The sequence below is a fragment of the Gymnoscopelus microlampas genome, assembly GCF_963454915.1.
Source record: "Gymnoscopelus microlampas genome assembly, chromosome: 7".
NCBI lineage: Eukaryota > Metazoa > Chordata > Actinopteri > Myctophiformes > Myctophidae > Gymnoscopelus > Gymnoscopelus microlampas.
In genome coordinates this window covers 36,744,221-36,766,602 of record NC_139944.1, presented here as the reverse complement: position 1 = coordinate 36,766,602, position 22,382 = coordinate 36,744,221, and the positions used below count along the sequence as shown (strand labels likewise).

At 41.9% G+C, this 22,382-nt stretch overlaps 1 protein-coding gene across 1 annotated transcript in view; it reads left to right on the top strand.

Annotated features, from left to right (window-relative positions):
• LOC311048542 (copine-9-like) overlaps positions 1-22,382 on the top strand; it is a gene marked incomplete at both ends in the record, with an annotated part of 130,705 nt that overhangs the window by 16,259 nt on the left and 92,064 nt on the right. Inside the window, 2 exons of the mRNA XM_084061801.1 lie at positions 5,996-6,042; positions 13,208-13,311. Coding sequence (XP_083917927.1) covers positions 5,996-6,042; positions 13,208-13,311 — 151 coding nt within the window. The remainder of the gene's footprint in view (positions 1-5,995; positions 6,043-13,207; positions 13,312-22,382) is intronic.

The window sequence follows — 22,382 nt, the reverse complement described above, 5'->3', positions numbered from 1 at the left end:
AAGGACCCCCTAACTGAGAGAGAGATTACATTACAGTCATTTAGCAGACGCTTTTATCCAAAGCGAGAGATGAAGCAGGGACCCCCACTATATATTACATAAAATTGTGTTGCAGATTAAAGTTTTTCATAGCTGTTGGATTCATGTTAATGTGTATTTTCAGACATTTTAACGACTTAAACCGTCAATACTTAGTAAACTTTCACTCTGTACTTGGTCTGCTCTTTATTCCCCTCTTTGCCCTCAAGTTGTCCTTAGAATAGGGATGCTAGGGTTCAAGTGGTTAATGTAAAAAACAATGATCCTATCACAGAGAGATTTGGCGGACCCCCTGTAGCAACTCTGAGGACCCCCTAGGGGTCCCGGACCCCCTGTTGAAGACCCCTGGTCTATAGAATAACTACATTGGATTCATTTGGAACACACATTCTTGTTTCCATTTCCTGAAAACTAAAGTAACGGTTTTGGACATACAAGGATTTCGCCTGACAGGGACGATATGCTGTGTGTGTATATCGCTCATCCTTATTCATGAACAGCATATCAGTAGTTATTTGTGGCCTCCTTTTGATCGTTATCTGACTGCTAATCCTGCTTCTTGAAATACAGACGTGGTCTCTCAGACACATCCTCTTTAGGATTAGTGTCATCTTTTTCCATTGGTTAATTTTGGTTCCTAAATGATCTGTGCTTTAAGATGCTTACAGGAAATGCGGGGGTTGTGTGTGTCTCTGGTCATGCTTATCTGAAATGGTATGCACATGCGTATGCCTGCGCACACACATGCACGCACGCACGCACGCTCGCACGCACGCACACACACACACACACACACACACACACACACACACACACACACACACACACACACACACACACACACACACACACACAAAGATGATCTGAAAGAATATTTAAAGGATAATACATAATAAGGAATAGGGAACCCCCCCCCCCCCCACACACACACACACACACACACACACACACACACACACACACAAACACAGAGGCCAGGGGTCCCATGGATTAGGATCTTGAGACTTTTCTTGATGGCCAGGATGAGGGATCCTGAACTTCAAACGCCTTCCACCCAGCCACCCTCCGTGGTCCTGGGGCTCCATCATGCCTTTCATGTCCCCGGTTGGTCCCTCTGATCCCGGCATCAAACCACTGAGGACAGAGTCAACACATAGAGGTGATGTCATCCAGTATTGAGAGTCACTCCTAAATGAAGCAGGGAATTCATCACGGATAGATCTATGGCAGTGGTTCTCAAACTTTTTCAGTCAAGGACCCCCAAATGAATGTATATTTTGGCCACGGACCCCCATCTGAAAATATTTTGTGCCAGGGACTCCCATACAAGATTTGCGTTAAAATGTAAAACAATAAAACGTACAAAATCATTTACATTTTTTTCAAGTTTTTTTTCTTTTTAAATAGCTGATCTACGAGCTCACAATGACGCGTTGTGAGATTGTAGATTGGCTATTTTCAAATAGCCGATGTATAGGGTGGTTAAACTGATATTGATTCTATATTAACTAATTTTGCCGCGGACCCCCTGGAGCCCCCCCAAGGACCCCTGGAGGTCCTCAGACCCCACGTTTAGATCGACTGATCTATGGTAATACACGAGTGAATTTAATGTCCCTGTCAATAAATCTTAATATTCTGTTATTGATTAAGAGATTGACAGCCCATTAGATATTTGGATTGCAGCAAGGGACCATGCAATTAATCTCTGATGCACTCATTTCTAACTGGGCATAACAAGATGTGAACTGTTCTCACAGAAAGGGTATATAGAAGTTCGATGTGGTTGTACTAGTGTCTGTGCTGTGCCCATTTTATTTATGTACGACTTTTCCAGTGCAGACTAGAGCACAAAGTGCTTTCTATAAAAAATACAAGGGAAATAGCGAGCAGCTTCAGCTGCAGAATCTGTGTGCATCACCAGCCTCTGTTCTTGAAGGCAGCCATTTCATTCTTTCAGTCTTCTGATTACTTGATGGAAAAATAAAACAAAAATATGTTGCACAGTTAAAATGGCAGGAATGCATTAAAAAGTAAAACATCTTGACATCTCTTGACTAATACCAAAATCTTCCGGGGAGACACTATTTGACTGTAAACACTAAAATTGCCTGTGCCATTGTGCATTCAGGGCTGTCAGGGAAGGTTCTCAGTTTCAGGCGAGACATGTTTCTAATGAGCTCAACACTTGAGTCCTGAGTGGTTTTATAATAGGGGAAGTTCACAAAAATATGGCGCTGAGAAATTGTTTTTCTCAGTCACCATGTACATACCTTTCACCATTTCAGAGTGGTGGAAAGTGGGACAGGCAGTTTAGCTCTCATAAGTTATTTCTTATTTTCAAATGGATGTTCCAGTGCCCTCATTCTTTACAACTGTTGGCTCTGTTCATTCCCTCAGAGGAATGAACACCAGAGCAGAGAAAACGACGGGTTCTATTACATACACCTCCTTTGACAGCATCCCGAGGGATATCTTGATGCTTACTATGCCCTCCTTCCCAGAGAATACCCTGCAAAATGTAACCACCGAACAGCAGTATTTCAGTGTTAAAATACGTCTTTAGATGTTTAGGTTTCATAGTCTCCACCATTGTGATGTGATGTCCCTCTGACTATGATGTACGCTCCAGTTAACTGTGCCATCATCTCTCTGTTAAGTTACTTTGAATGGGAGCGTTGGTTGTGCTGACTGGGGGGGGGGGGGGGCCCTCTGTCACTCAGTTATCCTTTTGACAACATACTGTAGCTTGTTTTCTTGTTTGTTGTTTCTTCCTCAATTTGATTAATTCTATGTGTCTTTATTCGCTATGTCTCTGTTTTATTTTTCTATTTTATTCTTTTATCATAATCTACTTTTCATCTGTGCGTTTTCACTTTATGTTAGGTACATAACATTGCATTCTAAATGTATGATTATGTGCTACATGAACAAAGTTTTCATGGTAACGCACAGTGTCCATGTTTTTAGATGCTGTTGAAACACCAGCCTCCAGTGCATCTGACGCATACATAATGGATGGGTTTGTGCTCCCTGCGGATGCTTGTGTATTTGGTTGTACATGTACATGTACATGTAACACACATTAGCAACAACTGCAGACACACATAGACATACTGACATACATACTGTACATATACACACACCTTTTAACAGCCCGGACACTCATAAACACTTCCGCCAGTTCGTCATCCCATCCCATGAAAGCCATATGCCCCTCCCTCCCTCCCTCTGTCTGTCTGTCTGTCTGTCTGTCTGTCTGTCTGTCTGTCTGTCTGTCTGTCTGTCTGTCTGTCTGTCTGTCTGTCTGTCTGTCTGTCTGTCTGTCTGTCCGTCCGTCTGTCCGTCCGTCCGTCCGTCCGTCCGTCCGTCCGTCCGTCCGTCCGTCCGTCCGTCCGTCCGTCCGTCCGTCCGTCCGTCATCTCCTTTCATTTTTTGATTAATTCATTTAGTTTGACACTATTTTAAAACTCCACATACGTACTCTCGTACTCCTTTTTCCTTTGAAGGAGAGAGCATAATGCGCTGGGATGCGCAAGACCCAATGGAGGTTGAATGGTTATGGCTGTTTGGTCCCCAGTCCCATGGTGACAGCACCACCGTGCTGATTGGCTTTGAAAACACTGCCTGACTTAATTCATTTCAGTCTGCTTTGAAGTGGTGCACAGTGCCAGGGTGTTGGAGGAAAGGAGATGTGGGCAAAGAGGAGAGGAGAGATGTGGAGAGGTGAGGAGAGATGAGGAGAAATGAGGAGAAATGAGAAGAGGTGGATTGTTGGAGAGGCTCCCAACATGAGACAAAGATGAGATAGGAAACAAGTGCAGGGATACCACAAGGGAATAAGTAGAAAGAAAGAGAAAGGTTGAAGATATGATGGACATCAGAGCATGAAGAGTAAAATGCTTTAGCTTTGAGCACAGACTCAGTAGGAGGAGGTAGACACTTTGAAAAGAAGCATGAGCGAGGAGGAGGAAAATGGGAACAGGGAGGTTGGGAAGAAAGAGAAAAAAACTGCAGAGAGAAAATAGCAAAGAAGAGTAAAGTAGATACTCAATATCCCCCAAGATAGCATTCATCTTACAAACAGGAGAGGTGACTATAGACTATTATAAAGTGCTTTGTAATAGTGTCTCTCATCTACACAGAACATAGCACACACATAGTGGCACTACTACAGTAAGTGAAACAGATTAGGTGATTATCTTCCTCCAAAGCCACTCCGATTCGACCTATTGAATTCTGATACGGAGACACTAACCTTTGGGGAGAATATGACTCGGGTCCAGATAGAAATTAATTCCAATGCATTTGCAATTTATTTCTGTCTGGACCTGAGATGTATTCTCCATAAAATGTAGTTGGCGCTATAAAAATAATAACTAATATAATACTGTGTGATTCTGGGTTGCTCTCTGTGCTGTTGTGCGACCAGACTGTTGTAGTCTACTGCTTGTAGCAGTGGTTCAGGGGTAGAGTGGCCGGGTAGAGTGAAGTGGAAACTGGCAAGACGCTGAACCCCTAATTTCTCCTGATGAGCAGGTTGGTGCCTTGCATGGTTTCCTCCGCCATCGGTATGTGTGTGTCAATGGGTGAATGTAATGCACAATCTATGTAAAGCTTTTTGGATAAAAGCGCTATATAAATGCACCATTTACCATTTACCTATGACTGAACCACAAAGTAACCTCCTTCACTGTAGAGTTATGGCAGAGACTGAAGTTAACTTGTGAAATAAAAACAAAAACAAAGGCGGTGTCAGCTGTGGTGCGCCAATTGTGCTCACGGTGGCACAGGCCACACACGTGCATTCGCCGGGCGAGCGAACACACCCGATATTGTGCGATTAATGTTGAGAGGGGCCCTTTGATTTGGTGTAGCCCCACAGCCCTGAGAGACCTAGACTATAGCAAACATTCATCCTCAAGACGGAGCAAAGACAATAAAAATAACAAATCCATGAGTAGGCTAATCAAAGAGCATAAAACTAAATGACCTGAAGTGAAACTTTTAATAGCTAATCAGAAACTCCTGTTATCTTGGAGCCTCCAAGTTGGAGGGGAATTAATTGCCTTGTCCCAAAAACTTAGAAGAAGCCATTAGCCCACAGGTAGAGAAAGTGATAGGGACAGTGGTGTGGGAATGATGGATGGATGCAGGGTAGAGGGTGCAGGAACATGAAACCAAAGAGGTGTTAGCAAAAGTTGCGTAACTGTTGAGAAACATTGAGAAGTTGCTGTCCTAATGCTGGTGCTGTCCAGTGCTGAAATGGCTCAATAAACAGTTCACAGGGCGCTGTCCAGACCTGAAGTATCTGTCATTATCTGTATCCTTTGTTTAAAACCTCTTCGCTAACACGGCTTGATTCTGCTTAATGCCAAAAAGTTAAATATTAACTTTTAATAGTCAGTCAATTCAGACAAGTATCAGCTACATGCCTACATTTTAACACATCACCCGCCAAGGTATTAAACATCGTTTGTTATCCCCTTGCCAGCGTAATTACCTTCATCCGATGAATTTTGAAACGCTGTGGAGGCGACATTGTATTCCAAAAAAACGGAGGGAGGGAAGGGGTAAGAGGACTTCTTCTCTCATTGACGATGGATCATCCCAGAGCTGTGTTACGGTGCCTAAAACAGCGTGCCTAATTTTTTTAATAGAACGACTTTATGCGGTTTGGCGGACAAGTGCCCTATTTAATAGAACGACTTCATGCGCGATTGGCAGGAACGGTTTTAAATGCTTTTCTTAAAATAAAATAAAAAGCTCTATTCTTTCATATTTGCACATATTTATTGATCATTTGTTACTGCTGTGTTTACTAACACATTTCCCAAGACCCCAACTCATGATATTCCTTTCCACTTTCTTCCCTCCCACCGTCTCTCTCTCTCTCTCTCTCTCTCTCTCTCTCTCTCTCTCTCTCTCTCTCTCTCTCTCTCTCTCTCTCTCCCAGTGGTGGTGTTGTATGTGCAAGGCATTGGAACCAAGGAGTGGAGAGAGGTGAGTGGTGATGCTTTGGAAGCCACTGATGACAATAACCCAGAATCAGGTTTATTTGCCCCATACATTTGTATGCTTTAGGAATATGCCTTGATATATTATAATTGCCCTCTATAACTAAAATGTTTAATTAAAAACATGCGCATGTGTAGTCCAGCCCTATGGAATGTATGGAATGCATGTGCTAACTACAAAGCAAAGCAACTCCTAAGGTTAATATGAGCATCAAAACAGTATTTCAAATACGTTTTTATTAGCACATGTATTCCATACATTCCATAGGGAACATTTCTGCCAAATGACATGCCAAAATAGGGACATCAGGGTTAATGTAGATAATGGACATGGACATGGACATTCTTACCCTAAAGAGCTCTTTGATGTACTGTAGTCTTCAGTGCTGTAGTGCAGTGTAGGTAATATTAGTACAGTATTGATATTAGTATCCCCACTAGTGTTATATGTTGTATATACATCTTAGTAGATTAGAGAGTTTTTTATTTTCATTTTGACCAACTATTACATTACCCCACTCTCTTTACTTCCATCCCTCTTTTGCCCTTCTTCCCTTTCCTCATACTGTATCTGTTTCTTCCTGCCACCCAACCCATCAACCGATGTACTCTTGCTGTCCCTCACTGCAATTTAGTAATCACATGTCACCTCTGTAAGGTTTCACACAAGCCTCAATCAGTCCCTCAGGGAGACTGTGCCTACAACATAACCTTCTAGATTCTAGAATACATGTACTCACACACTTAAGTAGTGGTTGATGCCCCATAGACTAGTACGGATCACTGCCCCTGCAGCACGTCAGTGCAATCTTTGCAATGGACTGATGGTAAGTGGCACATGTGACTTTTTAATGCAGTTCAGGGCTATAACAGTGGTTTTGAAAGATGTGAATGAAGAGAGAAAAAAAAAGTAATCTGTAATCTGTACTACACTGTGTGTAGTGCCCATATCTTCCCTACTGAACAAAGATAGACATACAAATATAGGTACATACACATACTGTACATACATATGTATACACATAGGCCGACATGTAGACAAATACACATTTGTTTTAGCAAAGAATTTGCTAGTCCTGCACAGTGCACACATACACATTCTGGGGGGCTTAAAATTAGTGTGTGTGTGAGAGTGAGTGAGTGAGTGAGTGAGTGAGTGAGTGAGTGAGAGAGAGAAGGACAGCGACAGATAGATAGAGAGAGGGAGAGAGAGGGAGAGAGAGAGAGTCACTAAAGAACCAGGCAGATAAACTCAAAGGGGAAGGGGACAAATAGAGACGGATCAGAGAAAGATGGAGAAGAGGGAGAGATGTTTGTGCCAGTACTTTATTGGTGTGATGTTTTTTTCCCCCCTGAGTGGGATCCCCAACAAACGATACAGATTTATGTTTTAAGCGTGATTTATGTTTTGTTGTTTTTTCTATTGATAAGTCACCCCATATTTTTTTGTTTTTGTCGCATTCCTAAGCCAATAATTTGATGACCAGCAGACCGTTAGGCAGCGGTTCCGGTAGGAGACACAAAAGAGACTCTTTGTGTCTCCTACCGAAACCGCTGCCGGTCATCAAATTATTGGCTTAGTATGCGACAAAAACATGGGGTGACTAATGATAGAAAAAAAGTAATTTAGGGGGTGAACTACTGTATCTCTTTAATCTGAGCAGTAGATGTTCGAATAAGGGTGGCCACAATCACACTTCAACTTTAAGTGTCAAAAACGTTTTGGGAAAAACATTATTTACAGGTATATACCCCCATATTGATAGGAAAGCACATTTAAACATATTTAAAATAACTTGTGTGCGATAAGTATTCATCACAGTGAAGGAATTACATGTTATCATTTTGAAAATATCACATAATGCCACTCGCTGCATGGTTCCGGAAGATAATATTTTGCAACATCTGAAACATTTTTATTCTTCAGAGTCTTCATACTCAAAGGTATTCTACATGTCACATGGAAGTTTACTCTGCTGTCAATCAAAGCAGAACAGAGACATTTGGTTTTGCTGCATATCTATTTTTATGGCTCTTTATGATAAAGCTTCGCTTCTGCTTGGGTTGCGCGCACCCTTGTGTGTGTGTGTTTATCTCTTAGCGAGGGGTAAACACTATCTTCCCTCCTACTGTTGTTTTGTTGCCAGTCTGTGCAAGTGGGCTGTGCGACTGTGTGAGGACATTGGGAGATTCTTGACGCAATTAGCAGAAATGAAATTCTCACACTAATGGGGAAGATAATTATTATTGGCTCAGCCAAATTCAAACTATAGGAAATCTAAGTGGGTGAGATAAACATTTTCATTCATCAGTTAATTAAACAAAGGAGCAAGTGTCTAAAATATGAACTCTTTCAATATGGGGGTCTATACCTGTGTGCGTGCGCGTGTGTGTGTGTGTGTGTGTGTGTGTGTGTGTGTGTGTGTGTGTGTGTGTGTGTGTGTGTGTGTGTGTGTCAAAGCTTCAATGCAAAATGCAATCATGCTAACCTACTTCCAGCGACTTTTTCAGAAATAATCATGGTAATGATACTTCCCCACTGCAAGTGAAGTGACATTCGTCAACCATTTTTGTTAATTTTACGCTACCTCATCCCTGGTCTGTCTGCCGACCCCTGTCCCACCTGAGCCCCTCCCCCCACCTATCCAATGTGTGTGCAACTCATTACTGAAGCAGCTGATGAGAGAAGTGGCCCTGATTGCCTGGCTTTTCCCTGCTCATGCAGGGATCCTGCTGGGTGGCGCACACGTATGCACACACGCACGCACACGCACACACGCACACGCATACAGACTCACACAGTCACGCACGCACACACGCACAGGTGCATTCTATTTTACATACAGCACCCTGCACAGAGCCTGTAATAGGACACACTGGGACACGAAAGCCCTGTGGTTTGAAAGCACTGAGTGGATGAAAATTATCTCTCGTGGAGGGGCTGTCCAAACAATGTCTTGTTAACAGTGGGATTCTGAATGACAGTCCACCGCGTGTTGTTTGGATCTGAAAAAAACAACAACCAAAGAAATAATAATTCCAACAGGTACTGTAGTAAAAAGTCCCCAGAGTAGCACTGATCTGTTCTACTAAAGACAAATGAGAAACATGTCAGATAAGATCACGTTGAAGCTCCCTGTTCCTTGCAGCTCAAGTATCCTCCAGACGCCCGTCCTTTTGAATAGTTTGTACGAGTATAAGAAAGGGCACAAGCCTGCCTCTTCACCTTCTGTGCTTGCACTTCATGAAAGCATTCCCACTGTACAATTGAGCCAAGCTAGCAGTGCATGTCTCCCTAATGCATTAAGTAACTAATGCATTATCTCCTAATGTTCAAAAGACTGTGCTAGGCTAGCCATGTTATTGTCTAATCACAGCTTCAGCCATGTATCCAACACAAACATAGACCATTTACATATTCCACAAGGTCATTAAAATGTTACAGAACTGAATCTGAATAATTGAGTCAACATTGGCTAAACATTTGCATGACATTTGAATTGCATTATGTAAATCAGTCTTTTGACCAGGACTATTTTCAGCTAGGCTTTTGCATGTGAAACTACAATTTTAATAGAAACTTGACTTAGAAACTTGGAAGAATATTGTGTGTTAGATTACCTATCTCAAGCGAGTTCAAGTCTCTCTCTGCAAATGAATTACGCACTGATATGAATGGAAAACATTGGCTTCCTCAAAGTCCAAACAAATCATGGTAGCCTATGCTTTTAAAATGGTCGGCAGTAATGACAAGTGTACAGGGAGTCATAATCAATAAGCTATGAATGCCAAAACATTGGTATGGTCCTTCTGGCCTGTTGTTTTTTTCCAGCTGAAGTTGAAATATTTAAGCTCTAAGCAAGCAAGATAAAAATGCCACGCATGAACGCGCGAGCCCAAAATAAAAGCCCAGTGCCATGTCATGCTGATTGGGTTTCCAAAAGCACAGCGCTCCCATTGCAAACAATTCAAAACATACTGTAGGTAAAAAACCTATAAAGGTAAAAAGGTATCGGTGGACACGGGCCCTTAAAAGTCATATTGTAACTTTTTCAATTAAGTAAAAGTTATTTTTTATATAATCTTTGAATAGTTTATTTTTCACAATAACATGCCACATAAATGTGTTTTTGTTTCTCTCTATGTGTTGTTTCAAAATATCCCGGAGTGGTAGGACCCTGCAGCATAAATCTTTCAGGGTGCCGAATTTTGATTATTTGTTGACAGCCATAGGACATACACACATGGATACATTGGCACCTGCCATCCCGTCCATCAATGCATGTCAAGTTATCCATTGCAAGTGTTGACAGGGAGGTGCTGACAATAAATCCAATGCTGGCTTTCACCTCTCTTCCCTTAGGCTAGTTTTATCTTTCAGGCCCACTAGAGATGTGAGAAGAAAGGCCCTCTCCTGTATGAATGGCCTGGGTTACTGCTGCCATTGCTGTGTGTGTTTTGGCACCATGTCAGCAGTGCCGCTATAGGAGGAGGCCTTTAATTCCTGTCCATAGCAGCTCCCTTACGCTACTGCTCTCCACAGCTCTTCCTCCCTGTGTTTGGTGTGTGTGTTTTGACCCTTTTACACAGCCTGTTCAAGGCGGGAACGTTGCCCCATCATGCCGTCACAACGTTCTGTGTACAAGGTACAATGACAGATTTTCATAACACCGTCTGATCGGGCACGCACGCACGCACGCACGCACGCACGCACGCACACACGCACACACACACACACACTTTATTTTATTTCTTTATGAGAATAAGGGCCGAAACATTACTGACATTACTTAAAATGTCAACAACGACAGATATATATCAGTTGCCCTAAATGAATAGATCTAGTATAAAAAACAACACATACTGTCACGGTCCGCTCCTCGGGCCGTGGACTTTAATGTTATTATTTAGACCGCCATTGCCCTTTTATGGTCGTGGACACTTTAGGCCTGTTCTGTAGGCCTGTCACGGTCCTTTCCTCTGGCCGCGCACTCTGACTTTATTATTTAGACCTTCCTGCCCTTATAAGGTCTTGGACTTATTAGGCCTTTGTTCTGTTCTGTATGTAGTCTTGTTGTTCTGTTACTCTGTTGTTGTTGCCCTGCTGATGTTCTGTACCTTATTTTGTAGCATTGTTTCCTGTTGTGCCTAGTTACTGTTACCTGTCTTGTCTCACCTCCTTGTTGATTAGTCATGTTCTCCTCCTGTGTCCACTTAGTCCCTCAGCCTATCCCAGTGTTGATTGTCGGTTGTGTTCACCTGTGTCTAGTTAGTCCTTGTGTATTTATACCTCCCTGTTCCCAGTGGTAGGTTCCTAGTTCATTGTTAAACTGTTATGTGTGATCCTGTCTTGAGTTCAGCACTTACTTTGTATCCCTGTCTTTTGAGTTATTACATTTTAATCTAATCTATTCTGCCTCTGTCTCTCCTGCACTTGGGTCCTACAATCTGCCCGGACTCAAACCGTGACACATACAGTAACCGCACGTCTTTTGAGTCAGTATTTCGTGAAATAAATGCATAGTCTGTGGTTATATATGTCTGCCGACAGCTGTCATCTCGTGTGCGGTCGCGCACGCACGTGTGCGTGCGTGCTTGCGTGCGTGCGAGAGAGAGAGTGAGAAAGGAAAAATAATGAGCGGGAAAAAGAAAGGGAGAGAGTGACATTACATTATGAAGTGAGTTTTACAATTTTAGAATGAACTTTCTGTCAACTTAAGCTAGTTAACATGGAGAGAAGAGGCTGAGGAGTACATGTCACCAGAGCCAATTACTATTTGTATTTAGTTATTTGTTTTTCAGAGGCACGGTGCGGGCCCTAAATGACACAGCAAGTGGTGTTTACACAACCTTGACACTTCAGGAAGTTGACTTGACTGACATGATACCCCAAATTAATTATAAATATTCAAAACAATAGTGCGGGGGTTTTACTGTCCATCAAACCTGTTAAACTTGTGTTGTCATTTTCTCTCTGGCTAACAACCACTCACCTTCTCCGTTTCCCTGTGCAAACAATGTCAGTATTACGCTGTCAGTAATAAGGAAAACAATGTCTGTTTATACATGCTGGCACCCTCGCGGTGCTAACAGTAATAATAATGATGGTATTATGACAGCTTGCCAAAATGTCCATCTTTGGACAATACCCTTTTCCATCTCTGATGTTCCTAAACCTCTGCTCTTCCATCAATCAGGAATCCATTGGGTAGCAGAATTACATTATGGTTAGTTGCACAAATAGCCAATCTACAAGCTCACAACGTGTTGCAGCACAACAGTGAGGTTGTAGATGGGCTGTTTTAGGTGTGTGACACTGGCACGCAACTAAGCATAAACCCGGCCTTAGGAGCTACTAACCCCAGTTGGGACCCGAATCCCACAAAGGAGATTAACCCATTAAGACCTGAGTGAGGCCAATTCTACAAATGCCTTCTAAACCAGTGTTTTTTTCAATATTTAAAAAAATGTTCAAAAATAGCAGATGTACAAGGTCGCAGCGCTGCCTTGTGTGAGCTTGTATATCTGCTCTTTATGAATAGCCAACACAAAAATGTACACAGATGCTTTCCCGGTTTTAATCGGTTAATAGCTTGTAAAGAGCAGAATCTCAGGCCTTTATGATAGCTGTCTATAAATCTGCCTTATGGATTGTGATCGACATAAGCGAGGAGTGAGCTAAAAGGTCTTAGACAGATCGATAGTTCATCTCTGCCACCTGCCGAACAGGGCGACGGGGTTGCTGGCTGTGGGGCCAAAGAGGAGGTGTTATTGTACGTGTGAATTCATTGGAGATTCACAAGTGTGTCATGGTGGTCTCTGTGTTGGCCTATGATGCATTTTTCTAAACATTGTAGTCTACACTTAAGACCTTTTTAAGAAAATTGCGGATATAGCCGATCTATAAGCTCACAACACGTCACATCACATCTATTTTGTCTTTTTGAAAATGTAGTAAAACCTGAAAAATATTTGTTCTAACAATGTTTTGACATGCCCAAAATAGAGACGCCAGGTTGTTCAATGCGTTCATATTACTTTACATGTTGTTAATGTTGTACTGTGCAGTATGCTTCAGAAATATCATAAGGAGCTAATCTGTGAAATGTTCTGCTGAAGTCTCTTTTTGTCTTTGCCTCTCTCTCCTACAGTTTGGTCGGACAGAGGTGATTGACAACACGTTGAACCCTGACTTTGTGAGGAAGTTTGTTCTGGATTTCTTCTTTGAAGAGAAGCAAAACCTTCGCTTTGATGCGTAAGTGGACGCTCGCCAATCTGGCCTTTTTTTGTTTCTTATATAAACCCTAAAGCTCTCTGACTTGGCCCATGGATTACTGCAACTGTACTAGAGGCATTTTCCAGTTGCAGTTAATGAACCATTTTATGCCTCTGCTGGCAACAGCCATTATGTTTTTGGGCTGTCCATCCATACATCCATACATCCATACATCCATCCGTACATCTGTCTGTCCAGCCATACCTCCCGTTCTTGTGAATGTGATATCTCAGGAATGCCTAGAGGCAATTTCTCCAAATTTGGCTCAAACGGCCAATTGGAAGTGTGATTCTTTTTTTTACTCAGAAATGTTTCCACACAGTTTTAGCCCTTACATTGAATTTAAATGTCAAACAGATGTATTGGTAGGCAGAGATCGCCAAACGTCTGGCTATGCAGGACTAATATAGTGATTGATTGCTTACATTTAGCCAAAAATATATACTTTTATTCAATTATTTATAAAAAGACTTCCATCCATGTAAACTGCAACTTGTTGACAGAGGCATACAACCGCATTGCAGAATCTCTAGCTTTGGATGACTTTCACCAAAATATGTCTGTGAGATCAAAATGAATTAGTATAATTTTGACGATCAATTATTAAAATTATAACTACTTTGATATACTAATACTATAGAATTTGGACTGTAAACAGTCCCATGCAGCCATTGTTGATGTTGCACACATTTGTTGCCTCTTGTTGAGGATGGGAGGCAGGGGAGCAGTAGTTAGATATTTTCCACGTCCGCCCTTCACTCTAGAGTGGGGATCGATGGCCCCTGCGGGGGTGGACGGGAGACACTGAGGTGAAGGTAGGTGAAAAGCGCCACTCAGATACCTAGAGATCAGTCACCTGCCACAGCCGCCTCACCTCTCCTTGGATACCGCCACCACTATCAGCAGCAGACCATCAATTTACAATATCAATTGTAAATGCTGCATTTATTTAGCGCCTTTACCCAAAGCGCTTTATAATGTGCATTACATTCATGCATTCACACACCGATGGCAGAGGAAACAATGCAAGTGCCCAGTGGTTTGTGAGATTACTTCTGGACAACTACGCAAAGACACTCTTATATGAACGGCTAGCCTCCTACAGGGCCACGCAGTAAAACAGTGGGTGGTAAAGCAAGTGATGTCACCATACATGGACTTGTGTGTGTGTAGCTGAGCACTACATGACGTTATCTATCCTTGGGCGTATATCTGCCACTTATCTGCTGCAGGGGAAACTAGTTTGTCAGATCCATATACCAAACAGTCGGGGTCGGTCGGCTCTGTAATATCTCGGAAAAAAACGGATCTCGGAAAAAATGTTATGGGGCCAATTAGGTTTCAGGTCCAGTCGGAATATGTTGGAAACAATCAGATCTCTGAACCAATTTAACAGCATCCATTAGGGTTCGGGTCCATCGTTAAAATTTCATTAGGATTTCATTAGGGTTACTTTGAGTTTATACTCAAACCCGCAAGCATAACCTCACAAGCAAAACCTAAAAAAGTATACTAGTCTTATTTTCTTGATAGTCAGTGTGCCAAACCAACATTAAGTTTAATTATGACACCACGTCAAAATATATTTCCAAGCATATTTTTGATTGTCCATATGCACAACAACCTTTATTTTTTCTTCTTCTCCTGATTATCTTCTTCTTTTGAAATATTTTCTTTTACATCAGGATGTAATGATCATTAGATTCAGCAATGACCCACCTATCTCCAAGACTCCCTCCCTAGATAGACTTCAGAGTTTGAATGAATATAGAATTATGTGCAGGATGTGATTTGCATACAGATGTGGGGGGTCTTAATTTAAACGATTTTCAATTTCAAAAATACATATTTTATTTTAAGATAAAAATGCTCTCGCTCACACTTATGCCAGTGTGCCAGTGATCACCCTCCCCTGTGCTCACTTAAATACAGTACTGTACGTGATTTGAACAGAACATCAGCCCCATATGGTATGTTTGAGAAGGAACAGATTGAAGAGGCTTTCATCGTCTTGGTTTAATTGAATGGCAGAGTTTGAGTGAGTTGGGGCAGCCTGTGTCCACGTGGACAAAGCGAGAGGCTATCTGGACCCCATTTGCAGATGAGAGTAGATAGAGCAAACACTTAATTAAGCTGTGTTGTTTTTAATAGGCTTTCTTCAGACAGGACAGTTGAGGGCAGAGAGATGGCCAAGGACACACAATACTGTCTGTCTGTCTGTCTGTCTGTCTGTCTGTCTGTCTGTCTGTCTAAAACCCTACCTTAATGTCAAGGGCCTCATTATCATATTTGTGTTGCATTAAGGAGTGCTGCAAAACTTGACTTGAAGAGCATAATAGGCTATGAGAGTTGGGCTTTCTGTAAAAAAAAAAAAATCATATTGAGTGGGGAATAGTGCACTAGTGGAAGGGAAGGCAAAACGCATGTATAATGTAGGAGCACCTGACATGGCCATTGTAGCCTGCAAACATTCTTAATTAAGGGCTCTGTTTTACACCCGGCGCTTCTATAAATGGTGCTAGACACATCCCAATTATCATTGCGAGTGCACGTGTTATATAATTACCCACTACTACGCTCATCTGTGTGCTGATGAGTTGTTGGTCTTAAATGAGGTGTGGTCTGGTGCATTGCTGGTTCATTGCCATCTTACATTAGGGACAGTGAAAAAAAGTCAAAAGGAGTGTCTTGCTCAAGGACACTTTGACACTAACCCAGGGGAAGCCGGGGATCAAACCGGGAACCTTCTGATTCCCAAGCTCTACCTCTTGCTATCCAGCACAAAAACATCGCCGGTATTTCCTTACTAATTAGAATTATTGCATTATTATGTGTGCCATAGGCAGATTCACAATGTCAACACAACACTCACAAACTTGGTAGATGACATTTATGCATTCCTGACACTTTTCGTCAGGAATAATCATTTATTGCAATGCTATTGCATTGAATTTGGCAGTGTGACTCTGCTCCTGTGATACTACAGATTATCTGTGACAGAATATCTGAGATCACAAACCCCCTGCAGAAGCAGAGCATAAGATATTGTTATGTTATTGCATAACATGAACCCTTTAAGGCAGGGTTATCCAACAATATTAGGCAGGGGGCCACAGTTGTAAAAATTACTTGAAGGAAAAGAAATCATGTTCGACCGTTTAACTGGAAAACGTTAAAGGACCACTTAACCTATTCAATGTACATTATATATTTTTTATGTATAAATACGAGAATAATGGCTGATATTATAGCATGCTAACTTTCCTTGAAGAGAAAGATTGCAGTTTCTATTAACTCTTTCATTGCCACGGACGGGAATTCCCGTCCGATTCTGCAATGGATAACATTGCCACGGACGGGAATTCCCGTCCAATTATTTGTTTTATTGTTTTATAAACGATTGCGCCGGAAATAGCGTCATCCAAAGATTTTCCCTCCCGCCCACATCCTGTTTATCTGTTTCCTGGAAATGGCTCTATCTTGAGTTAAAGGTAGGGTAAGTGATATTCTTTGGTTAAATCATTGCTATAGAGTGTTTTTTTCAGTAACATATGTCTCCCTGTCTCTCCAGCTCTTTAATAAACAGAAAATACTTTTTTCGGTAGGTGTCACAATCTCAGCCAATCAGGAGAAAGTACCCATTTATAAGCTTAATTTGTTTAGTGTTCCAGTTCCAATTTTGTCTGCTCATTTCTTAGTGTCATCACTTCCAATTTCATTTGTTTAATCTGTATCCTGATTGAGTTCTCTGTCCTGGTTGGATACAAATGAAACTGAAACTGAAACGAAAATGCATTTTCTGTTTAATAAAGAGCTGGAGAGACAAGGAGACTCCTAATACTGAACAAACACTCTATAGCAACGAGTACTATCAGAATATAGAGCTATTTAACACTTATTTTAACCAAAGCAAATCACTTACCCTACCTTTAACTGGTTTTGCCCTGGTTTTGGCTAGACATCGTAGTTTTAACATGGTCTAAAAAACTAAGGGAAAGCTCGGTTTATATTTTCTTTTCTCTGGACGACGAACAGTTATCCCCTTTGTGTTTACCAACGGTCTGACACGCGATCATAATATATATAAATGTTCTGTGGCCAGCTGGGGAGGTGGGAAAGACGTGCATTTTTGCCGGTATATGCTGCCTCCAGCCTGGCTGCGCCCCCTCATGGGTGAAAACCTTTTGACAACATGAGTTTTGAGTGCAGTTCGTCCATTACAAAAAACACCACCGGCCTCAGTGGCTTGCCTCGTTAATCACTAGATTCCCAACCCTTCTCCCAACCCACTTCCAGGGTTTGACTCCCACTACCGACTGTACTTTTTCCAACAACCGCTGACTACTTTTTTTCCGCCGATAAAGTATGATTTTGGACCGCGAGTTGCCGTGCTGAACGTTGCGAAGTTCGCTTGAGCCTACTCAGCCCCTTCCGAGTTATGTACCGATAAGCACAGAATCGTAAATTACCCCCCCCCCCCCCCCCAGGCAATGCCAGTGCCGAGCATATTTTCCATCACAGAGTAGTAGCCTACTGCTAATGCATGACTAGGGGCGAAGCAGGGAGTGTGTTATTACAACTAGGTGGGAAAGCAGGGCTCGCACCAGGGACCTGTACACAGAACACATTGATATGCATACTTCCTATTTTTTCAAATTCAAAATCAAAGCCTTTGCACAAAGGTCTGGCACAGAAATTATCTTCTCAAACATCTAAATGCGTAAATGCAGTATGAAGCAGTACGTCACCATGTCCATTATGGTCCTATAGTACCTATAGCACATACTGTAACAATGGACATAATGTTACTGTTGTACTATAGTACCAAACACCAAGCAGGCAAACATTTTTATGTGAGCGCCTTAATTAACCATTAACGAGTTTTGGTTAACGGCTATGAAAAGTTTAAAACATTTTCATCCTGTACAACGAACCATCCGATATAGTATATTTTCGGAATATGGAATGTGTTCCAGTTGGAATTACAGGGCCACAAGAAAACTCCACAGGGGACGAATTTCACTGCTTTAAGGGCATAAGTTAATATACAGATTAACATACAATCCACATAAACATAGAATCCACAGAACAAACATTTAAATATTGAGCCCTTCAAGCATAAGTTAAGATAGTTAACAGATATAACATTATACAACCCACAGAATCATACATTTAACTTAGATGGCATGCCACAGGAGGAGGCTGGGGAGGTGGAGGGAATTTTTTAACAGACAGCTGCAGGAAGAGAGCTGAGAGCAATAATGAGCATGAAGAGTGAAATGTTTTCTGCTTAAATATACCGCATAAATGAACCATTTAGATCGAGGGCGTATGTATTAGCTTGTTAGCGAATGGGAATGAAGGGAGATGAGTGAGGAAAGACCATCTGACTAACGTGGGTGTTGTATGCATTACCTTGTTAGCGAATGAGTGCGCGGGGGAGGGGGGCAGGTAAAGTGAGTGTGAGTGTGTAGCAGCTACCTACCCTCCTGCCTGCCATGCCTACCTGAACTAGCTCGATTGATGTTGAAAAAAATATTGAATGAGCTGAGCCAGATATTATCCATTACAGTGTCCATTGCCGTCATCCAATTTGCAATGCTGGGAAGTCTCCTGTCTCTACTCTGAGACGGGAGACAAACCATAATTATGTGAAGCATTTTCATTATTCCTATTAATAAGTAATATAACAAAAAGTAGCCGCTGCTATTCATCTCCAAAGACGAGCAGTGAGAACAGAGGAAGGGAGAGAGAGAAAGGGAGAGAGGAAGAAATGCATTTATTTTAATAGGTAGCCTACTACACTTGCTGATAGATTATGTTCAAATACTTCTCATCCTGTAAGAATGTTAAGAACCCATAACCTGGCTTTCTTTATCTGCTCTGCTCAATGGAGAGCAGTAACAGTCGGGAATATCTGTGTTGGAACTCCGGCAAGGACGCATGGGACGCAGCACCTCTGTCATGCTTTAATAGGTGTTTTAAATAAAGAACATAACTAAGAATGAGTGTTTGATTATTACATTCTCAAAACACACTCATGACTAATTCAGAGACAACCCATTTGTGCCTAGGCGCCAAGCTTTGCGTCCAGATAACACGCCGTTTAACTAGCAAAATTGAAAGCGGACACACCCCCAACGTAATTGCTTTGTGTGTTTTAGACCATATGCCACCCTGCACCATAGAGCGTGTAGATATATGGCAATAAGTTACTGTAGGTGTACATGTGGGTGAGTGTGGAGACTTGGCAGAGCTGCTTTCCCCTGGGACAGCAGCAGCCAACTGTTTAGAAAGGAGCCTTAATCTCCGGACAAAATAAATCATTAGTGTTGAATTATTAAATACATCAAACTATAACACACTAACACACGCACACACACACACACACACACACACACACACACACACACACACACACACACACACACACACACACACACACACACACACACACACACACACCTATATGTACCTACAGGCTGCTTATTCTGTAGGTTCATTCTTAGTGATTGATATCAGACCATTATAGATGAGCAACATTGGCTAAAAAGCCTTAACCAGAGTAATGACTTGGCATATATTGGTGACAGCACAGTCAAGTCATGTAATTATCTTGTGACCTTATATCAGGTTCTGAAGTCGATAACATGTTGATGAAAAGCATATTTTTGGGTTGCTTTTTGAGTGATTATCAATCAATAAATAGTCAAACATCCCCACATTTGCGCGCAACAAGAGCAAAGGAAACAAGCATGAGACATAAATAGGAATAAATTGCTGCACACTTGGTTTCCTCCTGCTTGGCCCAGATATGGATCTTGCCAAGTCCCAGGAGGGCGTTGTGGTCTCCTCGATATGGGGTCATGAGAGGGGATTCCAATAAAAGGGAGCACCCTGGTTGGAGGGAATGAATTATTAAACCCCCACCTCGCTGCACAGATTATTTTTAGCCTACAGTCACAATAGAAAGATATGGACCAAAGTGATATATTACAGTATTTCTATCTAGCAATGAGCTGGTTATATATGTCACACAAGGTCATCACTGTTGTACAGAGAAGAATCTTACTTAATGCACAACCTTTTTCTTTCTTGTGTTACTTGAAAAGACTTGGAGGGAGGGAGGGAGAGAGAGAGAGAGAGAGAGAGAGAGAGAGAGAGAGAGAGAGAGAGAGAGAGAGAGAGAGAGAGAGAGAGAGAGAGAGAGAGAGAGAGAGAGAGAGAGAGAGAGAGAGAGAGAGAGAGAGAGAGAGAGAGAGAGAGAGAGAGAGAGAGAGAGAGAGAGAGAGAGAGAGAGAGAGAGAGAGAGAGAGAGAGAGAGAGAGAGAGAGAGAGAGAGAGCGAGCTCTGTGCTTCATCAAATCTTCATGTTATGACAGTTCTACAACAAGAGAGAGAGAGAGAGAGAGAATGGAGATAGGGAGGAGATGAGTGTGCTTCATCATCAGATGATCTTCATGGTTTTGACAGGTCTACAACAAGACTTCAGAGAGAGAGAGAGGAGGAAGATGAGAGTGCTTCATCAGACAGGAAAAGCGGAAGCTATTACCAATGATGCAAGTTCACGCAACGCAACTGCTTTACAATCAGTATCACCTCATGCCATCAGTACAATGGCATACTGTACCGATGTTACCAACCAGTCACGGTCACGTTTAAAGTAAACCCTAACAACTAAAAAACTAAAACAAAATAAAAGGAACACAACTGAAAGTAAAATCCTAACTACAACTAAGAAACAAGGAACACACTAAGAAAACACAACAAGGAGACAGATCATGACACAGATCATGACAAAGTGTTAATACCAAGGGGCAAATCAAACCCCCTGCGCTGGAATTGAAGTGCTCTTCCGGGTTTTCTTACAGCATGCAGTTCCAATTCAGCCTGGTAAACCCCCCTCCCTCCGGAGGGGGGTTTACCAGGCTGAAATCTCATTTGCATTTGATTTCAGGAAGGAGGTCTGGGATCGCGCAGGGAGTAAAGCTGCCCGCAACGCTGCGTATTCGAACCAATCAGCGGCTGCTAGGGGCGGGATCATCCAATCACCTGCCTAGTAGCTTGAAAAAAAGCTACGGAGTCTCAGATGGAAGTAGGCTGTGAAACAAATGTGTGTCACAAGCTTCTTCCATTTGACGGTGTCAGGTTAGTTCCAATTAATGGCCCAGCAGATATCACTATTTCACCTTCTACTAGTCGCAATACCAATTATACTCTTAACACTTTACACTTGATGTTATTACTTAGTGAACATTTTCATGAACACTTTATGTTTTCAATCGCTAGTTTAAAGTTTTTTTTTAAATCATCATGATATGCGTTTAGTAAATTATGGTCCCATTAATTTTTAAATTAATGATAAAGTAGGGTATGTTTCTAGGGTTTCTACTGGTTCTACTGAGTGAAGACCCGCCCTCGCTGCACTTTCAGCCAATAGTTGTCGTTTCCGGTAGCATTTCGGGACCGGACGTTAACCCATTAAGACCGGGGACGCATCTGCGTCTCATTTTAAGATTTCTTTGGGCTATTCAAAAATAGCAGATCTACAAGCTCATAGCGCGGCACCGAGTGCCGCGCTACGAGCTTGTAGATCTGCTATTTTTGAATAATCTTGAAAAAATATTTTCCAGATTCTTTTCAAAAAACTGTTGAGATTTAGATTTTTTTAAAGAATCGCCTCAGGTCTTAATGGGTTAAAATATGGCGGATTTCAATTCGGCGAAAAAGTGGCTTCAAAACGGTCTGTAGAAACCAATGGGTCTTGCCGTGGCCATTTTTTTTTACAGTCTATGGTTAACACGAAGCAGATATGGCATTTACTGAAGGCATTATGTTTGAAAATATATACAATATATGAAAATGTACAATTATTCTGCAGTACCCTCTCATGATTGTTAGCTTATTATGATCTGCAGTCTCCCAACTTCTGAAAACTTTCTACACAATTTGACTTCTTAGAGCAAAGAGTCTGTCTGTCACACATTACATTCCCTCAGATCTATATCTAATTATCAAGAGGGCTCTCCAAGCTCTCAAAGATATTTACT